This window comes from Elaeis guineensis, chromosome 16 (genome assembly GCF_000442705.2).
Source record: "Elaeis guineensis isolate ETL-2024a chromosome 16, EG11, whole genome shotgun sequence".
Classification (NCBI taxonomy): Eukaryota; Viridiplantae; Streptophyta; class Magnoliopsida; order Arecales; family Arecaceae; genus Elaeis; species Elaeis guineensis.
Genome location: NC_026008.2, coordinates 35,416,560 through 35,439,176, shown reverse-complemented (window position 1 = coordinate 35,439,176; position 22,617 = coordinate 35,416,560). Strand labels below are relative to the sequence as shown.

The 22,617-nt window shown below is 32.4% G+C and overlaps 1 protein-coding gene and 1 long non-coding RNA gene across 2 annotated transcripts; both read right to left on the bottom strand.

Moving 5' to 3' along the window:
- Positions 1-4,918: 4,918 nt before the first annotated feature.
- Positions 4,919-6,938, bottom strand: LOC140854386 (uncharacterized). Its single transcript, XR_012137600.1, has 4 exons — positions 6,382-6,938; positions 5,731-6,270; positions 5,366-5,636; positions 4,919-5,285 (listed from the first exon to the last, which is right to left on the bottom strand). It is a non-coding gene; the product is annotated as an uncharacterized lncRNA (long non-coding RNA).
- A 9,733-nt stretch (positions 6,939-16,671) lies between these two features.
- On the bottom strand, positions 16,672-18,121 carry LOC105059494 (RING-H2 finger protein ATL79). Its single transcript, XM_010942804.4, has one exon. It carries the CDS (start codon positions 18,017-18,019, stop codon positions 17,630-17,632), a length of 390 nt encoding a protein of 129 aa, XP_010941106.1. The 5' UTR covers positions 18,020-18,121; the 3' UTR covers positions 16,672-17,629.
- Positions 18,122-22,617: the final 4,496 nt, after the last annotated feature.

Here is a 22,617-nt window from a genome sequence, read left to right as displayed (position 1 = left end):
CCATCAGCCTTCAATAGCGTCAGCCGGACTTCCATAACACCATCCAGACTTCCACAGGATCCCCAGACTCCTCCAGTAGACGAACCTCCCCAACGCCATCCGAAGTCCACTGCTGGCCGACCCTCCGCCAGATTCTTCATGAAACCGGACTTCTCCGATGGATAATCTTCAGACCAGCTTCCACATCAGGCAAATCTCAGACGGACTTCTCTAGCAATCGGACTCCTATCGGACTTCACCAACAGAAAGTGTCCATCCGAGTTTCTACAGTAGATGACTCCCGTCTGTAGCCTCAGCGTCCGAGGCATCCGATAATAGTAGACTCGTCAGCAACCTCGAAAACATCCGAGCTTCTCCCAGATCGACGAGATAGAGAGCCATTCCGCTCCATCAGACATCTCAGCCGAGCTCCAGCCGACAGATCCGAACTCTCTGGCAAGTCACGACAATGGCCACTACACCACTCCACTCTCTGGGCTCCACCATTCTCTGGCAAGTTGCGACAACGGACACCACTCCACTCTCCGTAACAAACTCCATGTGGCCCTGAACAGCCCCTGACGCCACTACTCTCCGTAACAAACTTCGCGTGGCTCTGAACGGTCCACTACCAGGCGGTTACAGACGTCGCTGTCAATCAGTTACGCTTTCCATCTATAAAAAGGGACCTCCAGATACGTTCTTCTCTAAGCTCTAAACTCTATCTCAAAACTCTGCTAAAATTTTCGCTCAAGCACTCCATTTCTGTTGAAGCAGAGTACTGACTTGAGCGTCGGAGGGTCTTGTCGGAGCACCCCCAATTTCAGTTTAGACTTTTCTTGCAGGTCCCGGTGGCGGCCGCGGTCATCTCAGCTCCAGCTTCTCCGACTTCGGTGGAATTCTGCACCGACAGGTAGTATTGTATTATAATAAGGAAGTACTATTTTGTAATACCCTTACATCATAATAAAGCGGTATTATTTTATACTAAGGCAGTATTACTTTATAATAAGACAGTACTATTTTTTAATATCATAGTATTGTTTTAGTGTTGGTTTATAACTGCCGGGATAATTTGGTTATTTATACCAATTAGGGAGTTGCTTTTAAATGGAACCAACTGGAGAGCTACTTTTAAGTTTAAACTCAAACGGAGAGTTTTCACTAGTTTACCCTTCAAAATTTTAAAAGAAAAAGTTAAACTGCAGATAATAAATATGCTATTAAATGTATGTTGAAAAATAATGGCTACGTGCTCTATAATGATTGGATGATATACTCTATATCACTTTTATTACTCTGCATGCAGTGTACAAAGACTTTCTCAACATTTCTGGTCATGTTTGATTTGGATTTAGGTTGTGAAATATCCGGAACCATGGCCCATTTCATCTGGACAAAACCCTAGCCGCAAGCCACACAGACATTGCACGAATCGGGCCCGTGGCAAGCCTCACGGGCTCCCACGTGTAAGTTGGACAAAAAAAAAAAAAGAAAAGGGTGGGGGTTGCGATTTTGGGAGGACGGCCGGCTCCATTTGGGAAAATAGAGCACCGCCTTTTTTTTCCCTCTCTGACGACTGAAATCCAAAACCCCACTGCTTCTTCTTTTGCTCTACCGTGCACCTTTTTCTTTCCTCTCCTCCAGTAGTAAGTTTCCTTATCCTCTTCTTAAGTTATTTTCTTTTAATAATTTAGAGTAAGGGGATTAAAGCCTGTGCTATGCTTTGGAAGCCTCTCTTCTCTCTCTCTCGACGGCCAGCAGTTGTGCCATGAGTGGCAGCAGCCAGGGAGGTGCCATCGGCGGCAAGCCCGACATGTGTTCCACCATCAGTGGCGACCCAAGGCCGTGCTGTGGGTGGCGGCCAGGTGGTGGCCGACTCTATTTTCCTTATGTCGGATGTAGGGAGAAGAAAGAAAAAAGGAAAAAGAATGAAGAAAAAAGAAAAAGAAAGAAAGAAAAGGAAGAAAAGAAAGAGAGGAAAAAAAAAAAAAAAAAAAAAAAAAAAAAAAAAAAAAAGAGGAGAGGAAAGGAAGAAAAAGAAAAGAGTCATGATTTTTGAAGTTTTGAAAAAATAAAATAGGAAAGAATTGGAAGAAAAGAATATTAGAAGAAATTGTTGTTAATTTAGCAGCGGATTAATTCTGTCGTCTTATGGTCCAAGATTTTTAACTGTCAAACGGTCAAATAGTTTCATCTAAAAATTTAATTAGATGTATTATTAGTTCACTGATCAATTTAATGGCATAATTTAAAAATTTTTGGATGTTATTTGTTAGGATAAATAAATTGAGAAATAGAAATGTTGTGCAAAGAACAATAAACAGATAGAAATTGAAATTTTAGAATTTTAAAAAATTTTATAATTTTGAAAAATATTAGCATAGAACTAATTTAAAATGTATGTGCATGTGTGATTTGGGACTATGAGACTACGAAGAATCTTGGTGAATCAAGTAAGCTATTTGACTGTTAACTGTTTTGGGGTGAGGATTTTTAATCACAATTACTTGTATGATTATGAATATTTAGCATCACATACTGAAAATTATAAACATCGCATACTTGTATGTATTCAAAATCGGAGTATTTGAATTAGTTATGATTTCAGTATGGCTTCACCACAGATAGGAACGTAGTACACTTATGAGTGTGGCCTTGCCACAGGCAAGAATATGGTACATATATGAGTATGGCTTCGCTATGGGCAGAAATATAGTATACATTGAGTATGATCTTGTTATAAGCAGGAACATGTTATTGAGGATGGCTAATCATGGATAGGAGCGTGATTGTGAATAGTCCAAATGTCGAAAAAGTCGGATTCCATCCGCAGTAAACATGTTAAACAATGATGCTAAATAAAGATAATAATGTTAGTAATGATACTGATAATGGTAATAATAGCTTAATAATTATGTTAAGAAGCATAGCATCCTTTAAAATGTAATTCTGATTGAATGGAATTGATGCCCTGGTTATGTATGATAAGGTTATCATAGCTACAGTTTGATGGAACATCGTATATATTTGAATTACTTACTGTTGTAACATAATGAACATACTGATATCTTTATTGAGATGGTTATATGGATGCTCGATTACTGATTATTGAGATTTAATTATTGTTTCTCAATACATATATTTATCAAAGACTTGATATTACTTTTATGCTTATATATGTACTTAGAAAATCTTTACTAAATTGTTAGATAATATTATCATCTATTTTTCCTTTCAAAGCTGTAGAACACCTAGCTAAATGGGACTAAATTGGAACTTTTGGTGAGAGATAGTAATAATTAAGTATTTGTATCTAATACTGGATGTATTCGAACCATGTATATTAGATAACTTTATTTTCTCCTAAAGAATACAATATTTTGTTTGTCTTATCTTTTGATGCTAGTATTTTGGCTCAGATTATTAGACCTTACGTATATACTAGAATTATACACTAGAAAATTATACAGCCGCATCACATAGCTGATCTAAGTGTAGGGTTTGGGCATGATAGATCGTCGGGCTCATCCTTAGCTTAGATGATCTAACATACAAATGAAAATTCTTTATGCACCACAGATAGTGTAAAAAATCCGACATAGAGCGCACTGCTTTATGTGATTGATACATGTAGCCATTACTTTTCAATATGTATTTAATACCTGCAGTTCTATTTTTTTATTTAAAAATTTTGAATAACAAAAATATCCCTACTCTTTGAAAAAATCATGATATTTTATGTTCATATTATGACATTCTACGTACAGAAAGTCATAATTTTGATGCAGGATGTCATAATATGTCACTGGATGTCATAATTTTTTTAAAGAATAGGGGTGTTTTCGTCATTTAAAATTTTCAAACGAAAAAATAAAAATGCAAGCATTAAATACGCGATGAAAAATGATTGGACAAAAATCTTCCTTGTATATTATGATATCGTGGGCCATATTATGACATCCTGCATGTAGGAGGTCATAATTTGATGCAGAATGTCATAATATGCCATAGGATATCATAATTTTTTGGATCATATTATGATATCCTATGTAGAAAGTCATAATACGCCACAGGATGTCATAATCTTTTCTAAAGAGCAGAAATATTTTTGTCATTCAAAATTTTTAAATAAAAAAGTGAAACTGCAGATATTAAATGTATACTGAAAAGCGGTAGCACTATAACAGAAAAGACTATTTACGATGCATAAAAAGCATCGCATATACTAAATTTTGAGTATTTACGATAAAAATTTTATTGCTAATATTACATCACTAAAAATACGGTCACAAATATTATTTTACGATAAAAAACTAATTTCGTTGCTAATAACATATTTTTTACGATGAAAAACCTATATCGTAATTTTTTTTATTTTTTAAATTATTTATGATGAAAAAATTTTCATCGTAAATATAATATTTTATGATGAAAATATATTTTCATCGTAAATAAGATTATTTATGATGAAAATTTTCTATCATCAATAATTTAATAAAAAATTTTAATATTTTTTAAAAAATAAAATAAATTATTTTTTGTGACTAAAAAATTTTATTATCAATATTTTCATCGCAAAAAATACTATTGATGATGAAAAATTTACATAATAAATAATTTTAAAAATAATTTTTAAATTTTAAAAAATTATTTACGATGGATAATTTTCATCATAAATAATTATTTATGACATATTTTTTATCATAAATAATTTTATCACTAATTAAAATATAATATTTTTTAAAAAATAATTCATACATATATATTTTTAAATATATATTTTTAATATTTATATTTATAATCTATAAAATAAAAATAAAAAATTCACATAAGAGATCAAAAAATAAATTTGATCATTTTATTATATTAAAAATAAATTTTATAATTATAAAAGGTCCAAAATAAAAATAAAAAATATAAAAATGAGCCGCTGGTCGTCAAGCATCAGCATCTGAAGAAGAAGAACAGATGGAAGAGCTCGGACTAACCTGCTGCTGCCTCATTAGCTCCATCATCTACTCTATCTGTGCCATCCGCTCCATCATCTGCCTCATCAGCTGTTGATTCTCATCAATGTGCTATCGATCCTCAGTAGTCTGTCTCTATATCTTTACCAGTCGGACATCATAGGCAGCATAGACATCAGTCTGAGATGAGCATGAAGATGGAAGAGCTCTGATCCGATACTCTAGCCTCCTAACATAACAGGATCTAATACCAAGCACTTGATCACAGATATGATCATCTGTGGGTGCGATCGATCCCTCAAGGATAGGTTGAGATCTAATTTCTATCATATGATTCTGAAAATTAAAGTTATAGGTATTCTAAGTTTGTATTGAAAATCAAAATATCAATGCAAAAAATAGTTAGAAAAACTTACATCAAGCTCTTGGTTCCTCACCGTTCACTCCCCTAACCGTCGCTGATGGATCCACTGGTAGATCTCGATCCTATCAAGAAGCTCGCCACTTTCTATCTTTCTCTGTAATTTGAGAATAATTAATAATTTTTTTTAAAATAATTAAATAGTTAAAATATATTAAATAAAAATTACTTATCATCTGTTTTATATAGCGAGCGAACGGCCTCGAACCCCCACAGTGTGCGACGGTCTGTCTTGCCCGAATGATGGCATTTTTGGCACATCGATCCTATACAGTTAACAGTCAAATTAATAAGTAACTAATTAAATTTAAGAATAAATAATTTAATTATTAAACTCAAAGAAAAAAGAGGATGCTTAACTTGATATACTGGATCTTCATACTTACAGCATATGACAGCCCATTCTTCGATATTGATGCTGTCATATGGCCGCTGTCGTGCTGCCTCCACCACCTGATCTCACACAACATCGTACCAATGGTGTTGAATGCGATACCGATAATCTTTAAAACATGAGCATAGGTGATCATCCATAGCTCGCTGCATGTAGTCGTGCTCAAAATCAATAATATCAAAAATAACCTACCAATAATAAATATTATTAGAATATATAAATAATTAAATATTTTATTAAATATTATTTTATCTGTAAGTGGCTATAGAAGATCTTTCTCTGGGCTGGTGTAACATGACGTCAATCAGAAAGTGTCACAGAGACATAACTGCGGCATATGATGTCGAGCTCAGTCCATCATAGCTCAGACCATCCTCTAACGGGCATAGTCTAGCCGGACAAAATCTCGATATGGAGACACCGTCCCTCATGTTCGCATCTCCAATGCTCCAAGGCGAAGTTCTTCGATAGACCTCTCCTTCGCCTCACCACCTACATCGAATTATCTGAAACAAGAATAAATAAATCATTAGAAATACAGCTATCTATAAACCTAATAGATACAATTAAAATCAAATTTTATTATGTAAAAATATTAAAATACCACCCGGATCCACCTCTACAGTAGCCTCTGGTGGCTCCGATGGTGCGGTAGTAGAAATGGGAGAAGGCTCATCCTCAAGGGGAGGCTGGAAACTCTGATGTGGTCATCTCGCTCCTGGCGCCATACCTGCAATGCTTAAACCATGCATATAACTACCGACACATATAAATGAATGTAACAATGAACAATAATAGTGAAAAACATATAAATGTCAATGAATAGAATTGTATTGCATACTATTATTGCAAGAGAAGATTTAATAAAGAATATAGATCTACTCATCAATATCCGTATTTTTTTTAATTTGTAGGTCCTTCTCTGAATCACAATAATCGACTAATGTATCATCTTCTATCTCATCGTCATTTGTGAACTGATTGTCGTCCTCCTAATCATCAAGATTAAATACAAAATCAGTTTCAACTTCATTGGACAACAGATCAGCCCTATTCAAAGAAGTTGTCGCAAGTTCTTCGCTAATAAGGAGCTCGATCAATGTTTGTTCTTTCTCTTGAAATGCTTCTTCTTCATGTAGATCTGAATTTTTATCCATTTCTAGTCAGATTGGTATGTCATATACACCTCTAGATATTATTCTTTGTACGATATGCTAATCACCTCGATATTTCGGATCTTTCAAATATATTACTTATTTCGCTTAAGTTGCTAATATATATAGCTCATTCTGGTACCATGTTCGTGTAAAATTTATACTGGTAAAGTATGGATCGATATGAATATCGATTTTCTTATTACTAATATCTCACCATTTACACTGAAATAAGAATACCAAATTATTGGACCCATACTTTAGTTCTATGATATCTATGAATACCTCAAAAATATTCAATCTCCTCTTTTTCTTTATATCCTATCGTAGCAAACTCACTATTCTGGATCCGTCTTTATATCTCAAGCTCTCTTATATGAAATCTCAGTCTTCCAATGATATAGGATGCGTAGTGGTTAACCCTTCGATCGGGATTACATGTTAAATCATATAATTCATTGATCGCACCCTATTCTTTATTGAAATACTTAGATTTTATCTACAACATAATATAAAAAATTATATTGATTTAAATAATTAATTTTATAATTATAAAAATATAACATAATAATTATGAAACTTACAAGATCTCCAAATTATTTTATAAATTTTTTCTTATGTCGATCATCAATATCTGTATTATTTTTTCTGAAAAGTATCCTCTTATGCTCACTGCAATAAGTCATGATTTTTAATTTTATATCGATATAAAAAAAATTAATCAGAATACTAAAAAGTATGTTAAAATAGTATTTACTCAATGAAATCTTTAATTTTTTCATAATTATTTAGAATATAGAAATATACCTTGAATAGCTCATTCACGTCCATAAACTCATATCTCTTTGCATCCATGGGTCAAACCGTTTGTTTGAATATGGACAGTATCGGCTCATCATCATCTCATTCATGGTCTGCGTTGCGATCCGCATGATTGAATCTTATTTTGATATCGTCAAGATATATCGAGCAGAACGTGACATACTTCATAGCTATATATGCTTCTACTATATACCCTTTAGGCCGTGCCTTATCGCACATATACTTTTTCAGGGCATACAAGAATTTGAAAATAAAAATAAATTTAAATTTAACTAATATATTTACATCTTATAACTAATATGACAAAAAAATTATGATTTTTTTATCTTTCAATAGGATATATCTACCAATAATGTACTGTTTTGGCCAAAAGTGCTTCCTTTGAGAGATGAACAGCCAGATACACCATAACATCAAAAAATGATAATGAATTTTTTTTTTAACTTACAAAGAATGAGCACAATATCCTTCTCAAACTTCTCAAATAAGTTAATTTTCGATTTTTGATAACATAGTTCTCAAAAGAAGACTCCCAACTCAATCAATGCAGCTTGAACATCACCACTAAGATAGCACGTATGATCATAGGAAGCAAGCACTGCATCATCACATAAAAGTCATAACTTTTCATGCTAGAGATATTACCGTCATTACTGTCCACATACGATAATACATTTGAAGTGTCAGTATCAAAAAATTTTATGGCTTTGAACCGTCTATAGAAACTCTTCTTCTCCTCGTCAAATATTGAATAACATGCAGATGGCATAAAAAAATTTATCATCTTGACAAGCTAAATGCAACTTCAATCGGATTTCTATTTTTTACAAATCAAGATGAGCTTTTGAATTATCTTTTATTTTTTCTGCAATGTTGAACACTGTACCGATGATATTATCACAAATATTCTTCTCAATGTGCGTTTCATCTAGGTTATGATGAAGTAATAGTTGTTTTCAATACGGTAGCTCGAAAAATATACTTCGCTTCCTCTAATTCAGCTCAGCTTCAGTACGCTTCCACTTGTGAGTACCCGATATTTTTTAAATTTCATATTTTCAATGACTTCAAGTTGTTCTAAAACATTCGCTCCACTTAGCTCCTTAGGTCGCGGATGTCAGTCGGACTTACCATCAAAGTATTGGTTATAATGGATCCTCCAAGAGTGATTAACAGGTAGAAACTGCTGATGACCCATGAAGCAGATTTTTCTTTCATGCTTTAAATGTAAGGAGGATGTATCCTTGTTGCATATTGGACATGCCAGATATCCTTTGGTGCTTCACCTAGATAAGTTTTCATACGTAGAAAAATCATTGATGATCTATAAAATCAAAGCATGCAACTTAAAATTTCTTCGACTGATAAAATTATATATCTGTACTCTATTTTTCTATAGTTCCTTCAGATCATCGATTAAGGGTCGTATATATATATTAATTTCATTATCTGATGCTTTTGGACTTAGAATCAGTAGTGATATAAAAATAAATAGTTCTTTCATACACTTTCTAGGTGACATATTATATGACATTAGCATCACAGGCCACATGCTATAGGAAGTACTCAAATTATCAAAAGGATTAAATTCATCTGTCATTAGACCAAGTCGGATATTGTGCGGGTCACTCGAAAAGTACGGATGCTTTGCATCGAAGTCTTTCCACACTGCAGAGTCGATCGGATAGCTAAGTATGTTCTCCTTTGAAACCCACTGCTCAAGATGCCATTTCATTTCTTTAGCTATCTTTGTGGATATATACAACTTTTGAAGTCTTGGAATCAATAAAAAATATCTCAAAACTTTATGAGGTATCTTCTTTCCTTTCTTATTATCAATTTTGTACCTAGGCTCATCACATTCTGGACATTCACTTGCTTGTTCGTTCTCCTTATAAAATAATATACAGTCATTTTTGCAGACATCTATAGGAATATAGCAAAGTCTCAATTTTCGTATATATATTTTTGCTTTAGAATATGATTTCGAAAGTCTCTTTCCATCGAGAAGAGCTGCTTTAATCAATGCTAAATTTTGATCAAATGACTTCTGACTCCATCGATTCACGATTTTAAAATGAAGCAATTTGATCAAAAATTTTAATTTGAAGAACTTTACATAATTTGGGTAGAGTGGCTTTCATGCATCCCTTACAAGCTTTGCAAACTGTTCAGAAGTTCCTTCTACCTCATTAATATTGTGTTTATTTTTAGAACTATCTTCGGATGCACTAGTACCCATGGCTCTGTTTGAGTGAACATCTTGATGTAACTCAACTAATAGTGAATCTATACCATCATGTTTGATAGATTCAATAGCACCATTATCATCTTCAATATCATCATCGTCATGTACAACTTCATTCGGATCATCCTCCCCATGCCATATCTAGTGAGTCTACTTCTTGTCCATACCATAACGTAGCAGATGTTCCTCAATAAGTGATATATGATGATATACCATATTGACACATCTCTTACATTGATACTTTATCCTACTGACACTATTAGCCTTACACCGTGTAAACTCAATAAAATTTCAAACATCCGCTCGGTATTCAGGCAAGAAAATACCTCTGATATTTATCCAATTTATCGATATCCATCTGACAACAAAGAATAATGCTTAATGAGTCCTAATTCCACCAACTCTTTCCTAATAGGTGTGGCCCTATTCCATTCAAAAATGCATCATTTTTATTGTTGCTACAGCTTTGTTCTTTATTCCATATTCGGAGAAAATTCGACAATATCTCTCTATAGTTTTTCAAGTACACGATATAGATGGATCATATTTTAACCACATTTAATATGTACCTAAAAAATAAATGAGATAACTACGATAGAATTTCTCACAATAGAATAAAGAATACCACGATAATAATAAAAAATTGATATATTTTTGAACTGTCCAAATGGGGTATTCAAGAGCCGTTCACAGAGTCCATTTTGGAGATCTTATGACTGACTCTTGAATGGAAGTCTAAAGTTACATCAATGCATGCATTAAATCACTACCATACATATCTCTATGAAAATAGAGAGATGTAGTCAGATCCGACCCGAATCCAGATTTAGATCCAGATCAGATCTCGATCTAGATCTCAATCCAGATTCGAATCCCGACCTGGATTCTGATTGGATCTGACTCAGATCGTGATCTGGATTCGAACCGGATCCCAACCCAGATCCCGACCTTGATCCAATCCGAATCATGATCCGGATCTGAACTGAATCCTGATTCAGATCTCGGATCGGACAGTTCATATGCATTAAAAATTCATCGAAGGATTCGACTAATCCTAGTTAAAACATTAAATCATAATCACAATATTTTATATGCATTAAATTATAAAAAAATATGTATTAAATTATAACAAGTAAAATAAAATATATTAAATTATAATAAAAAATATTTTATTATTAATTAAATAATAAAATATTTGATTAATACTTGATTATTATTATTATTATTTATTTTTTTCCTCATTTCTTCCTTCCCTTCCTCTCTTCCCGCCCCAGCCAACATTCCTGAGCTGGTGGCCGACCCGCACTCGGCCCCCTCCGACGTGCCACCCACGGCCTCACCCCGCCCGTCATGCCACCCCCTTCGCCCTCAACCCCCTGGCCCCCGTGCCACCCCTGGCCGCCCATCCCCACCCCACGAAACCCCCTCTATCCTCCGCCCCCCCGCAACCCCCTCTACCCTCTGGCCCCCCGATCCCACGGCCCCCCGCGCCGTTGTCCCCCCAACCTCATGGCATTCGAACCTCCTCCGAGCTGCCGCCTTCCTCCCAACCCTTGCCGCCATCCCCCCAACCCCCGCCGCCATTCCCCCAACCCCCGGCTCTTGCGCTTGCCCCCCATCGTCGTCGGATGGACCCCTGCGACCCACCCCCCTCCCTCCTCCCCACCCAGGTGAACCCCACGGCACCCCCCACTCCCATCGACATCACTCCTTCGCACCCCATCGCCCCCCTTCCCCATGATCGAACCCCCTCCCTTCCCCCTCCCCCCTCCCCCCTCCCCCCCATCGGTGGCTCCATGCTATGGTAGCCACTGGCATGTGCCAGCAGGGGTGCCGGACGCCACTCGTCGGTGGCTCGATCAACCAAAAAAAAAAGTTGGTGGCAGGTGGAAAGCGACAGCGGATCGTACCTAAGGAGGAAGAGGAGTCGCTGGTGATGGTCGGTGGAAGTGACGGTGGAGCCTGAAAAAGCGATGGCAGAGCCAGCTGGTGGAAGCCTGATAGCGAGGGAAGTTGGAAGGAAATGTGGGAACTTAAAACACGCACAGATGGAAGTGACAGAAAAATTTTGATATTTATTCGACTTTTAGCGACGTAAATCATTTTTCATTGCTAATAATCATTTATTTACGATAAATATTAATTTATGTCACTAATAATTTTCGTCAAAAAAATAAAATTTTTTCCTCTAAAATTTCTCTCTAAAAAATGAATAAAGAAATTTGAAAAAATTATTTGTGATGCAATATTAATTTACATTGCTAATAATTAATATTAGCGACATAAAGGGTTATTCCGTCGCTTATAATTTCCACCAAAAAAATAATTTTTTTTCCTCTAAAATTTTTCTCTCTAAAAAAATTAATAAAAAAATTGAAAAAATTATTTGTGATGAAATTTTAATTTGTGTCGCTAATAATTATTATTAGTAATGGAAAGGGTTATTCCATCGCTAATAATTTTCACCAAAAAATAAATTTTTTTCTCTAAAATTTTCTCTCTAAAAAAATTAACCAAAAATTTCAAAAAAAATATTTATGATTAAAAATAATTTAAATATTTTATGACCAATTTTTTGATCATAAATTTTTTTATATTTTGCAACTAAAAAATTGATCCTAAGTATATTTTACAACCAAATATAATTTTTTTTCTATTTTTCTTTGAATATGATATAATTTTAAAATTTAAAGTCTGTCTTCACCGTTCATTATCTAAATAATTATCATTAGAGTATCGTTACAAAAGATGACCTCGATCCAGTAGCTGTAACTATATAGATCAATAAAATTTGATTTTGATGGTCATGAATGAAGATCGTATGATGATCTGATAGATAGAGATTACCGATAGATCTTAAAAATGACAATGATGATCTCGATGATATTTATAGCACACTATCAAAATTTTACTTTAATCAAATATCATTATTATAGTCAATTTAGTACAAAATTATTTAGATCGTTAAATAAAAAATGAGTGATCAAAAGTATAAGAGAATTTTTTAGATAAATAATCTTTGCTAATACTTTGATCGTTTGTATGATGGTGATTATAAAATTCAAACCGCACATATATAAACCATCCAAAACTATATATCTCTTGATACACATTCTTAAAGTCCTTAAGCAATTATACTTATACCTTTGTAAGATTTACTTAACATGAATGGTTCATATATGCGAGATTTAGATTTACGATCATCATCATATAGATGATTAAAGTAGTAGTAAAGATTATTTACCTAAAAAATCATCTTATAATCGGACGCTATTTGGCCTTCTGATTACTCATTTTTTATTTAACGATATAAATTATTACATGCCAAATTGACCATGATAATGATGTCTGATTAAAATAAAATTTTGATAGTATGCTACAAATATCACCGAGATCATCGTTGCAAATTTTTGAACCCATCAATGGTCTCTATCTATTAGATCATCATGCGATCGTTCGTGACCATCGAAATTAAATTTTATTGATCGACATAGCTACTGCTACTAGATCGAAGCGATCTTTTGTGATGATATTGTAACGATAATTATTTAGATAATGAATGATGAAGATGAACTTTAAATTCTAAAATTATATCATATTCAGAGAAAAATAAAAAAATTATATTTAATTATAAAATATATTTACGATCAATTTTTTGATTGTAAAATATATAAAAATTTATGATCAAAAAATTGATCATAAAATATTAAATTATTTTTCATCATAAATAATTTTTTTTAAATTTTTTATTAATTTTTTTAGAGAGAAAAATTTTAGAGAAAAAAATTATTTTTTTATGAGAATTATTAGCGACGGAATAAATTTTTCTATTGCTAATAATTATTATTAGTGACATAAATTAAAATTTTATCATAAATAATTTTTATAATTTTTTTATTAATTTTTTTAGAAAAAAAATTTAGAGAAAAAAATTTATTTTTTGGCAGAAGTTATTAGCGATAGAATAACTTTTTTCATTGCTAATAATTATTATTAACGACGTAAACTAAAATTTCATCGTATATAATTTTTACTAATTTTTTATTAATTTTTTTAAAAAAAAATTTAAAGAAAAAAATTTATTTTTTGATGAAAATTATTAAATTCGCTGATTATTTATGATAAAAAATTTGCATCACAAATAATAAGTATTTGTGATGTAAAAATAATTTCTGTTGTTAATAATCAAGTATTTACAATGGATATTTCCATCACAAATAAGCTGGCATTTATTTATTTTTAAAAATTTTTATTTTTTATCAATTATTCATGATGAAAATCTTGCATCGTAAATAATCAATATTTACGATAAAATTTAAATTTATGTCACAAATAATATATTATTTGCGACATAAATTTTTAGTCGTAAATAATCTAATATTTATGTAGTTTTAAATATTTTGATTTTTTGCCAACTATTTGCGATGTAATAGTTATGTCACAAATAATAAATTATTTACGATATAATTTGATATTTTATCATAAATATTTAATTATTTACGACTTAAATTTTTCATCATAAATAATTTGATATTTATTTAGTTTTAAAAATTTTAATTTTTCACCGACTATCTGTGATGAAATTGTTGCATCGTAAATAATATATTATTTACGGCACATATTATCTTTACATCACGAATATTTTATTATTTATGATACAAATTTTTCATCATAAATAATCTGATATTTATTTATTTCTAAAATTTTATATTTTTTATCGATTATTTACGATAGAAAATTAACATCGTAAATATTTTTTATTTACAATGCAAATATAATTTCTGTTGTAAATACTTAATTATTTGTAATAAAATTCTTGTTACATCATAAATAATTGATTATTTATGATAAAAATAATATTTTATCATAAATATTTTAATTTATAATAAAAATATTTATATTATAAATAATTTTTTTATAATATTAATTATATAAATAAATTACATAAAATAATGCGTTTCATGTTGGGTTTTCTGCACTATCCGCTGTGCACAAAGAATTTCTCAACGTACAAAATATACTGCACCAAGGCCCATTCTCAAGCTATTAGGAATTTGGTGCATTACTCTTTGACCTGGTAGGACAGCAGAGCAACCCTTAGTACAAGGCCAAGGTTTGCTTTGAATGTGCATCGCTCAAGGAACCCTTGCAGAGATAAAGTTGGCGATGATTAGTGTACGGTGGAAGGATACTAGTGCAGTGCTGTCTCCATAAACTTACTTTATGTAGATGTAAACTTTAGAATTCTGGAAATTGATTACCCTATTTTTAGTTTACAATCCGTTTCTAAGTAGCTTTGTTTCTTCAAATGTTTGCTAACTTTATAGATGATCGTACAGCATGACAAGGCATAATTCTTTTTTCCCTTTTTGGCAGAAAAAGAAGCTCTTACAGTGTCGATTCATTAAGAAAATGAACGCGTTAATACAAAGCCAAGCTGTCTGCTGGTGGGAATACAAGTTTGCTTGGCGAGAAGAAATGAAGAGTACGTAGGGTTTATGAGTTTATCCATGAATATCCAAAATGAAATGTCCCTCAGAAGGTCAACTGCTTACTCTATTTTTTATTTACTAGCTGTTTCTACATAGTTTTATTTCTTTGAGTGTTTCTATTTTTGTAGAATATTTTGGATCTTGATAAGGCATCATACTTGACTCCAACAAACAAATTGTTCCCAAGAGAAAATTGTACAATTATCAATTTGCACTATGCAAGCATTGAACAACAAGAGCAAGATTATTAATGTTTCTATTGTAATTATTGAATATATATTATCAATCAAAAGCAATGTAAAAGTTTTTTTTTTAAAAAAAAGAAATACTAATTTTGTTGCTAGTTCATCAAAGATCATGTGGTGAAGAAAATGTTGAAAATGAGATATTTGACATTTACATCACAAATAAATTTATACAATGTGAAGCTAGATTTGTCTGTAGTTTTCAAGTTTTTACTCATGTATTATTCTGCAAATAAGGGTTAATTGATGGGCTATAAGTGTCACTCTAGAGAAAAGGAAAAAGCAACAATATGATAAAGAAAAGAAAAAGAAAGATATGGGGATATAGGTTGTTGATATTCATTAGAGTGTAAGACTTGATACAAGTGCCCACTCTCGATGTTTTTAAGGTAGTGGTGGCAAACAGGTCGAGTCGGTCATAAATGGATCGGATCATAAACAGATCGGATCAGAAAATAGTCAATCCAAATCCGATCTATTTATTAAACGGATCAAAAATTCAAACATGAATCCGATCTATTTATTAAACAGATAATTTGATCCGACCCGTTTAACCCGTTTATTAAATAGATAAAATTAAGTTAAACAGGTTAAACAGATCAAGTTAAATGTATCAGAAACATGTTAAACAGGTTTTAAACAGATTAAACAGATCTTAAATGGATTAAACAAGTTAAACAGATCGGATTAAATGGATCAGAAATAGGTTAAACAAGTTAAATGACTTATCTAACTCAACCCAACCTAAATATTAAACGAGTTAAATGGATCAGATATCTAAAATTCATATCCGATCCAATTATTAAATATGTTAAATGGATCGATCCATTTATGATCTAAATTCGTTTAGCCTAAATTCAAATATATTTACGATGGGTTGAATATGAATCGGATTGACGGATCAAATCATATTTTACCAGTCCTATTTTAAGATGGCAAAACGTGCTTCAAATGCATAGACTCCACCTAAAGTGCTTTATTTAGTGGAAATCTCAACTAACACTCACACGTAGAAGAACCATGGGAGTCTAAGGATGTAGAGGATCCAAAGGAAGATGCGAGTACAATTCCATGAACACACAAATTTTTTTTTTTTGCCATGTATCTGGCATGTACCTTCGAAATAGCAAGATAAGAGGCAAGTTGGAAAACTATATTTTTGATTTAAAGTTTGTTTAAAAAAGATAGACACTGTTTGTTTGTTTTGTTTTCTTTTTTGTTTTTTTTTTTTTGAAGCAATAAGCTTGGAGTGCCCAAAGAAATATAAAAAAATAGAAGAGATTAAGATCACAAAAGAAGAAGAACTACCGAATAGGGCTCTAATTAGTCGGAGAATTCTCTTAAATAGACAAAGGCCAAGGCTTCAATTTGGTTTTAATTTTTCGAATATCTCTGACGGGACCGATCCTGGGGCAGGTTGAATTAGATGGTTATCCCAGACCTGACATCTTTCATTAATGTTCCAATGAGATGCAAGAATAATTTTTTATAATATTATAATAAAAAATAATTAAATAAATTAATGATAAATTTTATATATTGCTTAACGAATATATCTATAAAAAATTATTATATATAGATTATTTTTTTAAAAATAATTAATATTTAAAATATATTAATTTTTAATAAAAAAATTTATTTTTTTTATTTGATCTGTCTAAAAAAATATTAGAACCAGCTCTGATCCCTGAAAGCCTACAAGTCGCAACGATGAAAGAGAAAGAAAAAAAAATTATAGAATAAAATACATAGTATAAATTTTTTTTAAAAAAAATTATCATGATGCTTAAAAAGGCAGACATTAAGATTCGCACTACAATCACGATACCGTTGATTTGCTGACGCTAATCGTAAAGTCCCTACCATGCTAGCAGGACACATCTCCCCGTCTATCTGGCCGTTACCTAAGGCTCGGCCACGACCGGCGCCACGTGGCATCTCGCCCGGCAGGTCGGACAGGAGCTCCGGGCGGCCAGCCACCGCTCGATGCACCGGACGTGGAAGCCATGGTTACAGGGCGCCAGAACCCTCACCGGCTCCCCGTCCACGAACTCGGCGAGGCAGATGGCGCAGTCCGCCTCCGCCCCGGCCAGCCTCGTACCCGGCGAGAACACCAGCGTCGGCGCCATCTGCTTCTCGGGGCCCGCCGGCGCGGGGTGGGGGTGGCGGAAGAGGCGGCGTCGAGCGGCGGCGCAGAAGAGGAAGTGGATGACAACGTTGAGCAGGAGGGCGAAGAGGAGAGCGACGAAGAGGCCGGCGAGGATGACGAAGAGGGCGGCGAGGATGGTGAGCATGCTGGCCGCTGTGTCCTTGAGAATTTTTAGAGAGAGAGAGAGAGTGGGAGGAAGAATATGCAGAGTTGGAAGGGGGAGAGCGGTTTTATTTACGCGATGGGAGGTGGTAGCGACCCATAGAAATTAAACTGGGGTGAGAATGGTGGGTTTCGTAAATACGTGGGGGATGATGCGGCAGGAAAGTCGAAAGGTGTCACCCATCCGGCTGACCTTTCCAGTCCGGAGTCCGGAGTTTGGAGCTGCAGGGGTGGGTCTCTTTGCGGGACAATATCAGTCTTTTGGTAGATAAATTATTAGATGGACTAGACGTGAAGTTCGGATAAAATAAATCTATCTAATAAAAAAAATCTGACAATTTCGTCCTAAATCTCTAAAAATTCTGATCCACATAACAATTTCTACTATATTATAAAAATAGAATAAAAAATTAATCTTAATTTTAAAAATTTAGATTTTAATGTGTGTGTACACACGTGCATACGATGGTATTACCATTGAATTTTTGATGATTGTGATTTCATGTTTGGTGATCCTTGATGAGGCATAAAACACGTCAGTGAAAAGAAAGAAAAAAATATATTTTTTTTAAATAAATAAAAAAAAAGCTATATGTAGCAGATAAAGAGATAAAGAAAAAAAATAAAATAGATTTCCAAAATTCTTTTGGAGTCAGGAGGATAGCTGATCAAGAATGTACACCATACAGTAATATAAGCATCTCAGATAATATTATCTTGTTTATGCACATGTGTTTTTGTTGTATACTTATTTATGCACATGTGTTTTTATTGTATACATGCGTGTACGTCTCTCTCACATGTGTTTTTGTTATATACATGCGTGTACGTCTCTCTCTCTCTATAGATCTTACTCAATTCGTTATAGTGATTGATTATGAATGGAAAGAAAATTTTGTCCATATTTTTTTTTCTCTTACTACTTAAAATTTACTACCCAATTGCTGTGACTTTAGTTGCACACATCTAATTTTGGTTTAAGGTTAAGTAAATAAATAGTGTAACTATCCAATGGTTTGACAATTGTTTGTAAATTACAAGATATAATCAGACATATGAAACTTTTTTAGTGAGGGATATACATGGTGTATAAAGATGATGGATTTACATTACAACATAAATAGGTTAGCTTCACTTGTCATCTTGTCATTTGGGTTAACTTATCTATGGATCCATACCACTTTCGCTAATTTATTGGTTGGAAAAATAATGGGCTCCTTGGGGCTAAACAAGTAGTTTGTCTTAATTAAAACCTTTTATTTTTCACTATGAGATGGTTTACATCTAGCCGCAATGTGCTCCCATATGACACTACAAGAAATGTCACTTTTTGTAATGAATTTATTTGCGATGGAAATATATTTCATCGTAAATAAAGATATTTACGACGAAAATAAAAATTTATCGCTAATAATTATTTATTTATGATGAAAATAATTTTTCATCATAAATATCTTCATATTTGCGATGAAAATAAAATTTCATCGTAAATACATATTATTTACGATGAAATTAATCATCATAAATAATAAAATATTTATTTTAACTTTAAATTTTTAAATATTAATGACAAAAATAGTTTCATCGTAAATAATGGAAGTATTTACAATGAAAATTAAATTTTCATCGTAAATATATGTTATTTTCGATGAAAAATTTTCATCACTAATATTTGAAAAAAAATAAAAAAATTTAAAAATTCAAAAATTAAAGATTATTTGCGACGCAAATATTACGTCGTAAATAATAGAGTATTGACGAGAAAATCTAAATTTTCATCGTAAATTAATATTATTTACAATAAAAAATTTTCATCACTAATATGTAAAAAAAATAAAAAATTTTAAAAATTTAAAAGTTATAGATTATTGCGATGAACATATTATGTCACAAATACAGACGTATTCTCGATGAAAACTTATTTTCTATCGTAAATACTTAAGTATTTATGATGAAAAATTTTGGTCACTAATATTTGAAAGAAAATAAAAATTTAAAAAATTAAAAAATTACATATTATTTATGATGAAAATATTATATCGTAAATGATGGATTATTTACGATAAAAATTTTTCATCGCTAGTATGTGCAAAAAAATAAAAAATTTTAAAAATTTAAAAATTACAGATTATTTACGATGAAAATATTACGTCACAAATATTTATATATTTATGATAAAAATTAATTTTCTATCACAAATGCTCTAGTATTTAAGATGAAAAATTTTCATCACTAATATTTGAAAAAAAATAAAAAATTTTAAAAATTTAAAAATTACAGATTATTTATGATGAAAATATTATATCATAAATAATGAATATTTATGATGAACAGTTGTTGCCCAGCTATGCAACCCAAGAGGGGGGGTGAATTGGGTTTCTAAAAAATTTTAAGCCCAACAGATTACTTATGAAGATCAAAACAAAGACTTTAATTCAATATTAATTACCTAAAGCAGGATTGCAAGGATATAATAAAGAAATAAGATAAAGCGATAAAGCACACCACAAACACAAGGATTTATAGTGGTTCGGTGCTAACCTTGTACCTACATCCACTCCCCAAGATCCCACTTGGGAATTTCAATCCACTATCCTTTGTATTCAACCCGAATACAAAACGTCGGAAACTCCGACACTAGCTATCCCAAGCTAGAACACTTATTTTTCGGGTACAAGTAAACCCAAAACACTCCGATTTCAGGTTCGGATCAACCTTTCCTTGTTTTGAAAATCCTCCAAACACAAGAACAAAAACTCACAAAGAGTAAGAGTATTTAGAGCACAGATTAATACAATAACAGCTCCTTAAATGAGCAAATATAACAATAAAAGCTTTACTCAAATGAAGAACCCCTTTTTCGGATTTTCTCAAAGTGGATGAACACTTGAATACTTGAGAAGAGGTTGATTGTTGATTGAAGATCTCTTGAAAGCTTTGAACGATCTCTAGATCAAGGTTGAAACAATAGGCGTGAAGAATTCTCTCCTTGAAAGATCTAGCTTTTCTCTTTCACAATCTCTCTGGTATATTGTGGATCCTCTCTCTTTTTCTCTTTGAATTTTTCGTTGATCTCAGGCTTTTTCTTGCAAATTTCAGATCCTTTCTTCTATTCTTCTCTTTTCCTCTCTTTCTCTTCTGTTTTGATTTCACGTTTGATCCGCTATTTAATCTGCAATTTCTTTCATCATTTAAAGCATTTTGTAGCATTAGAAGCAAGAGAAAAAAATTTAGGTAGATAAAGAGCCGTTAGAGGATTTTTAGGAAGCATAAATGGCAATTAAAACGGGCAAAAAAATAGTCGTTGCTGACATTTTCCGTCGCAGGGGTCGACTCATGAGTCGACTCATGCTTCAGGGGTCGACTCATGAGTCGACCTCTGTTGCAAAAACCAGAGAATGCGTTTCTGGAAATTCTTGGCTCAAATTAGCAGGGGTCGACTCATGAGTCGACTCATGCCTTGTGGGTCGACTCATGAGTCGACTCACAGGTCGTGCCAAGCCAGAAAACTAGCGTGCCAAGGAGAATTTTTGCGTGCCAATCAGCTCACAGTGCCATGAGTTGACTCATGAGTCGACTCATGCACTTCAAACCTTCATAACTTCAAAAATATAAGTCCAAACACAATGAAATTTTCACCAATAGATTTCAAATCATTTGTTCTACCAAATGGTACTATCAAATCAGGATTTTAGTGAAATTACGATTTTGCCCTTGAAGAGCATAAGGACTTTTTCATTTTAAAATTATTTGTATCCCTTCAATCTGCTTTGTAATCATCAAAATCAATCTAGGAGCAACAATCTCCCCCTTTTTGATGATGACAAAATATTTGAACAAAAATATTTATGTTAATGCATTAATTTCAAAAGAATCCATTTTAGGTGTATATGCTTGAAAAGAGTATGATTCTTTTGGCATGTAATATAAATGCAAAAATAGTTTGTCCATTTTCTTAAAGATTTGAAAAGGGTATTAGATCATTTTGAGTTTAAGATATATCAGAGCAAGAGAAGATAAATAACTTTTGCAATGTATCAGAGCAAGAAAAATAATTTTTATAATGATATCAGAAAAGATTTTATAATGTATCGGAGCAAGAAAATTTTATAATATATCAGAGAAAATTTTACAGTGTATTAGAGCAAATGTCAGAAAAAATTTCACACTGTATCAGAGCAAATGTCAGAGAAAATTTCACACTGTATCAGAGCAAAAAAAAAGAATATATCAGAGAAACTTTCTCACTGTATCAGATCAAATGTTATAATTTATCAGAGAAACCTTCACACTGAATCGGATTAAATTTTATCATGTATCAGAGCAAGTTAAAAGAAATTGTAGGATGTATCAGAGTAAAACAAATATCTTAAGATGTATCAAGGTGAGTATAATTTCAAAAGCAAGTTTGAATTTTGAAATATATCAGAGCATATATAAAAAAATATTTATTTGCATTGTACTTATGATTTTGCTTTTGATGGATGACTTTTTGTTTAAGTTCTGTCTGATACCAAATTTTGATACCAAATTTCTCAAAGTTTTGTTTAATCTTTCAATCCTTAGTTTTGTTTAATTTCT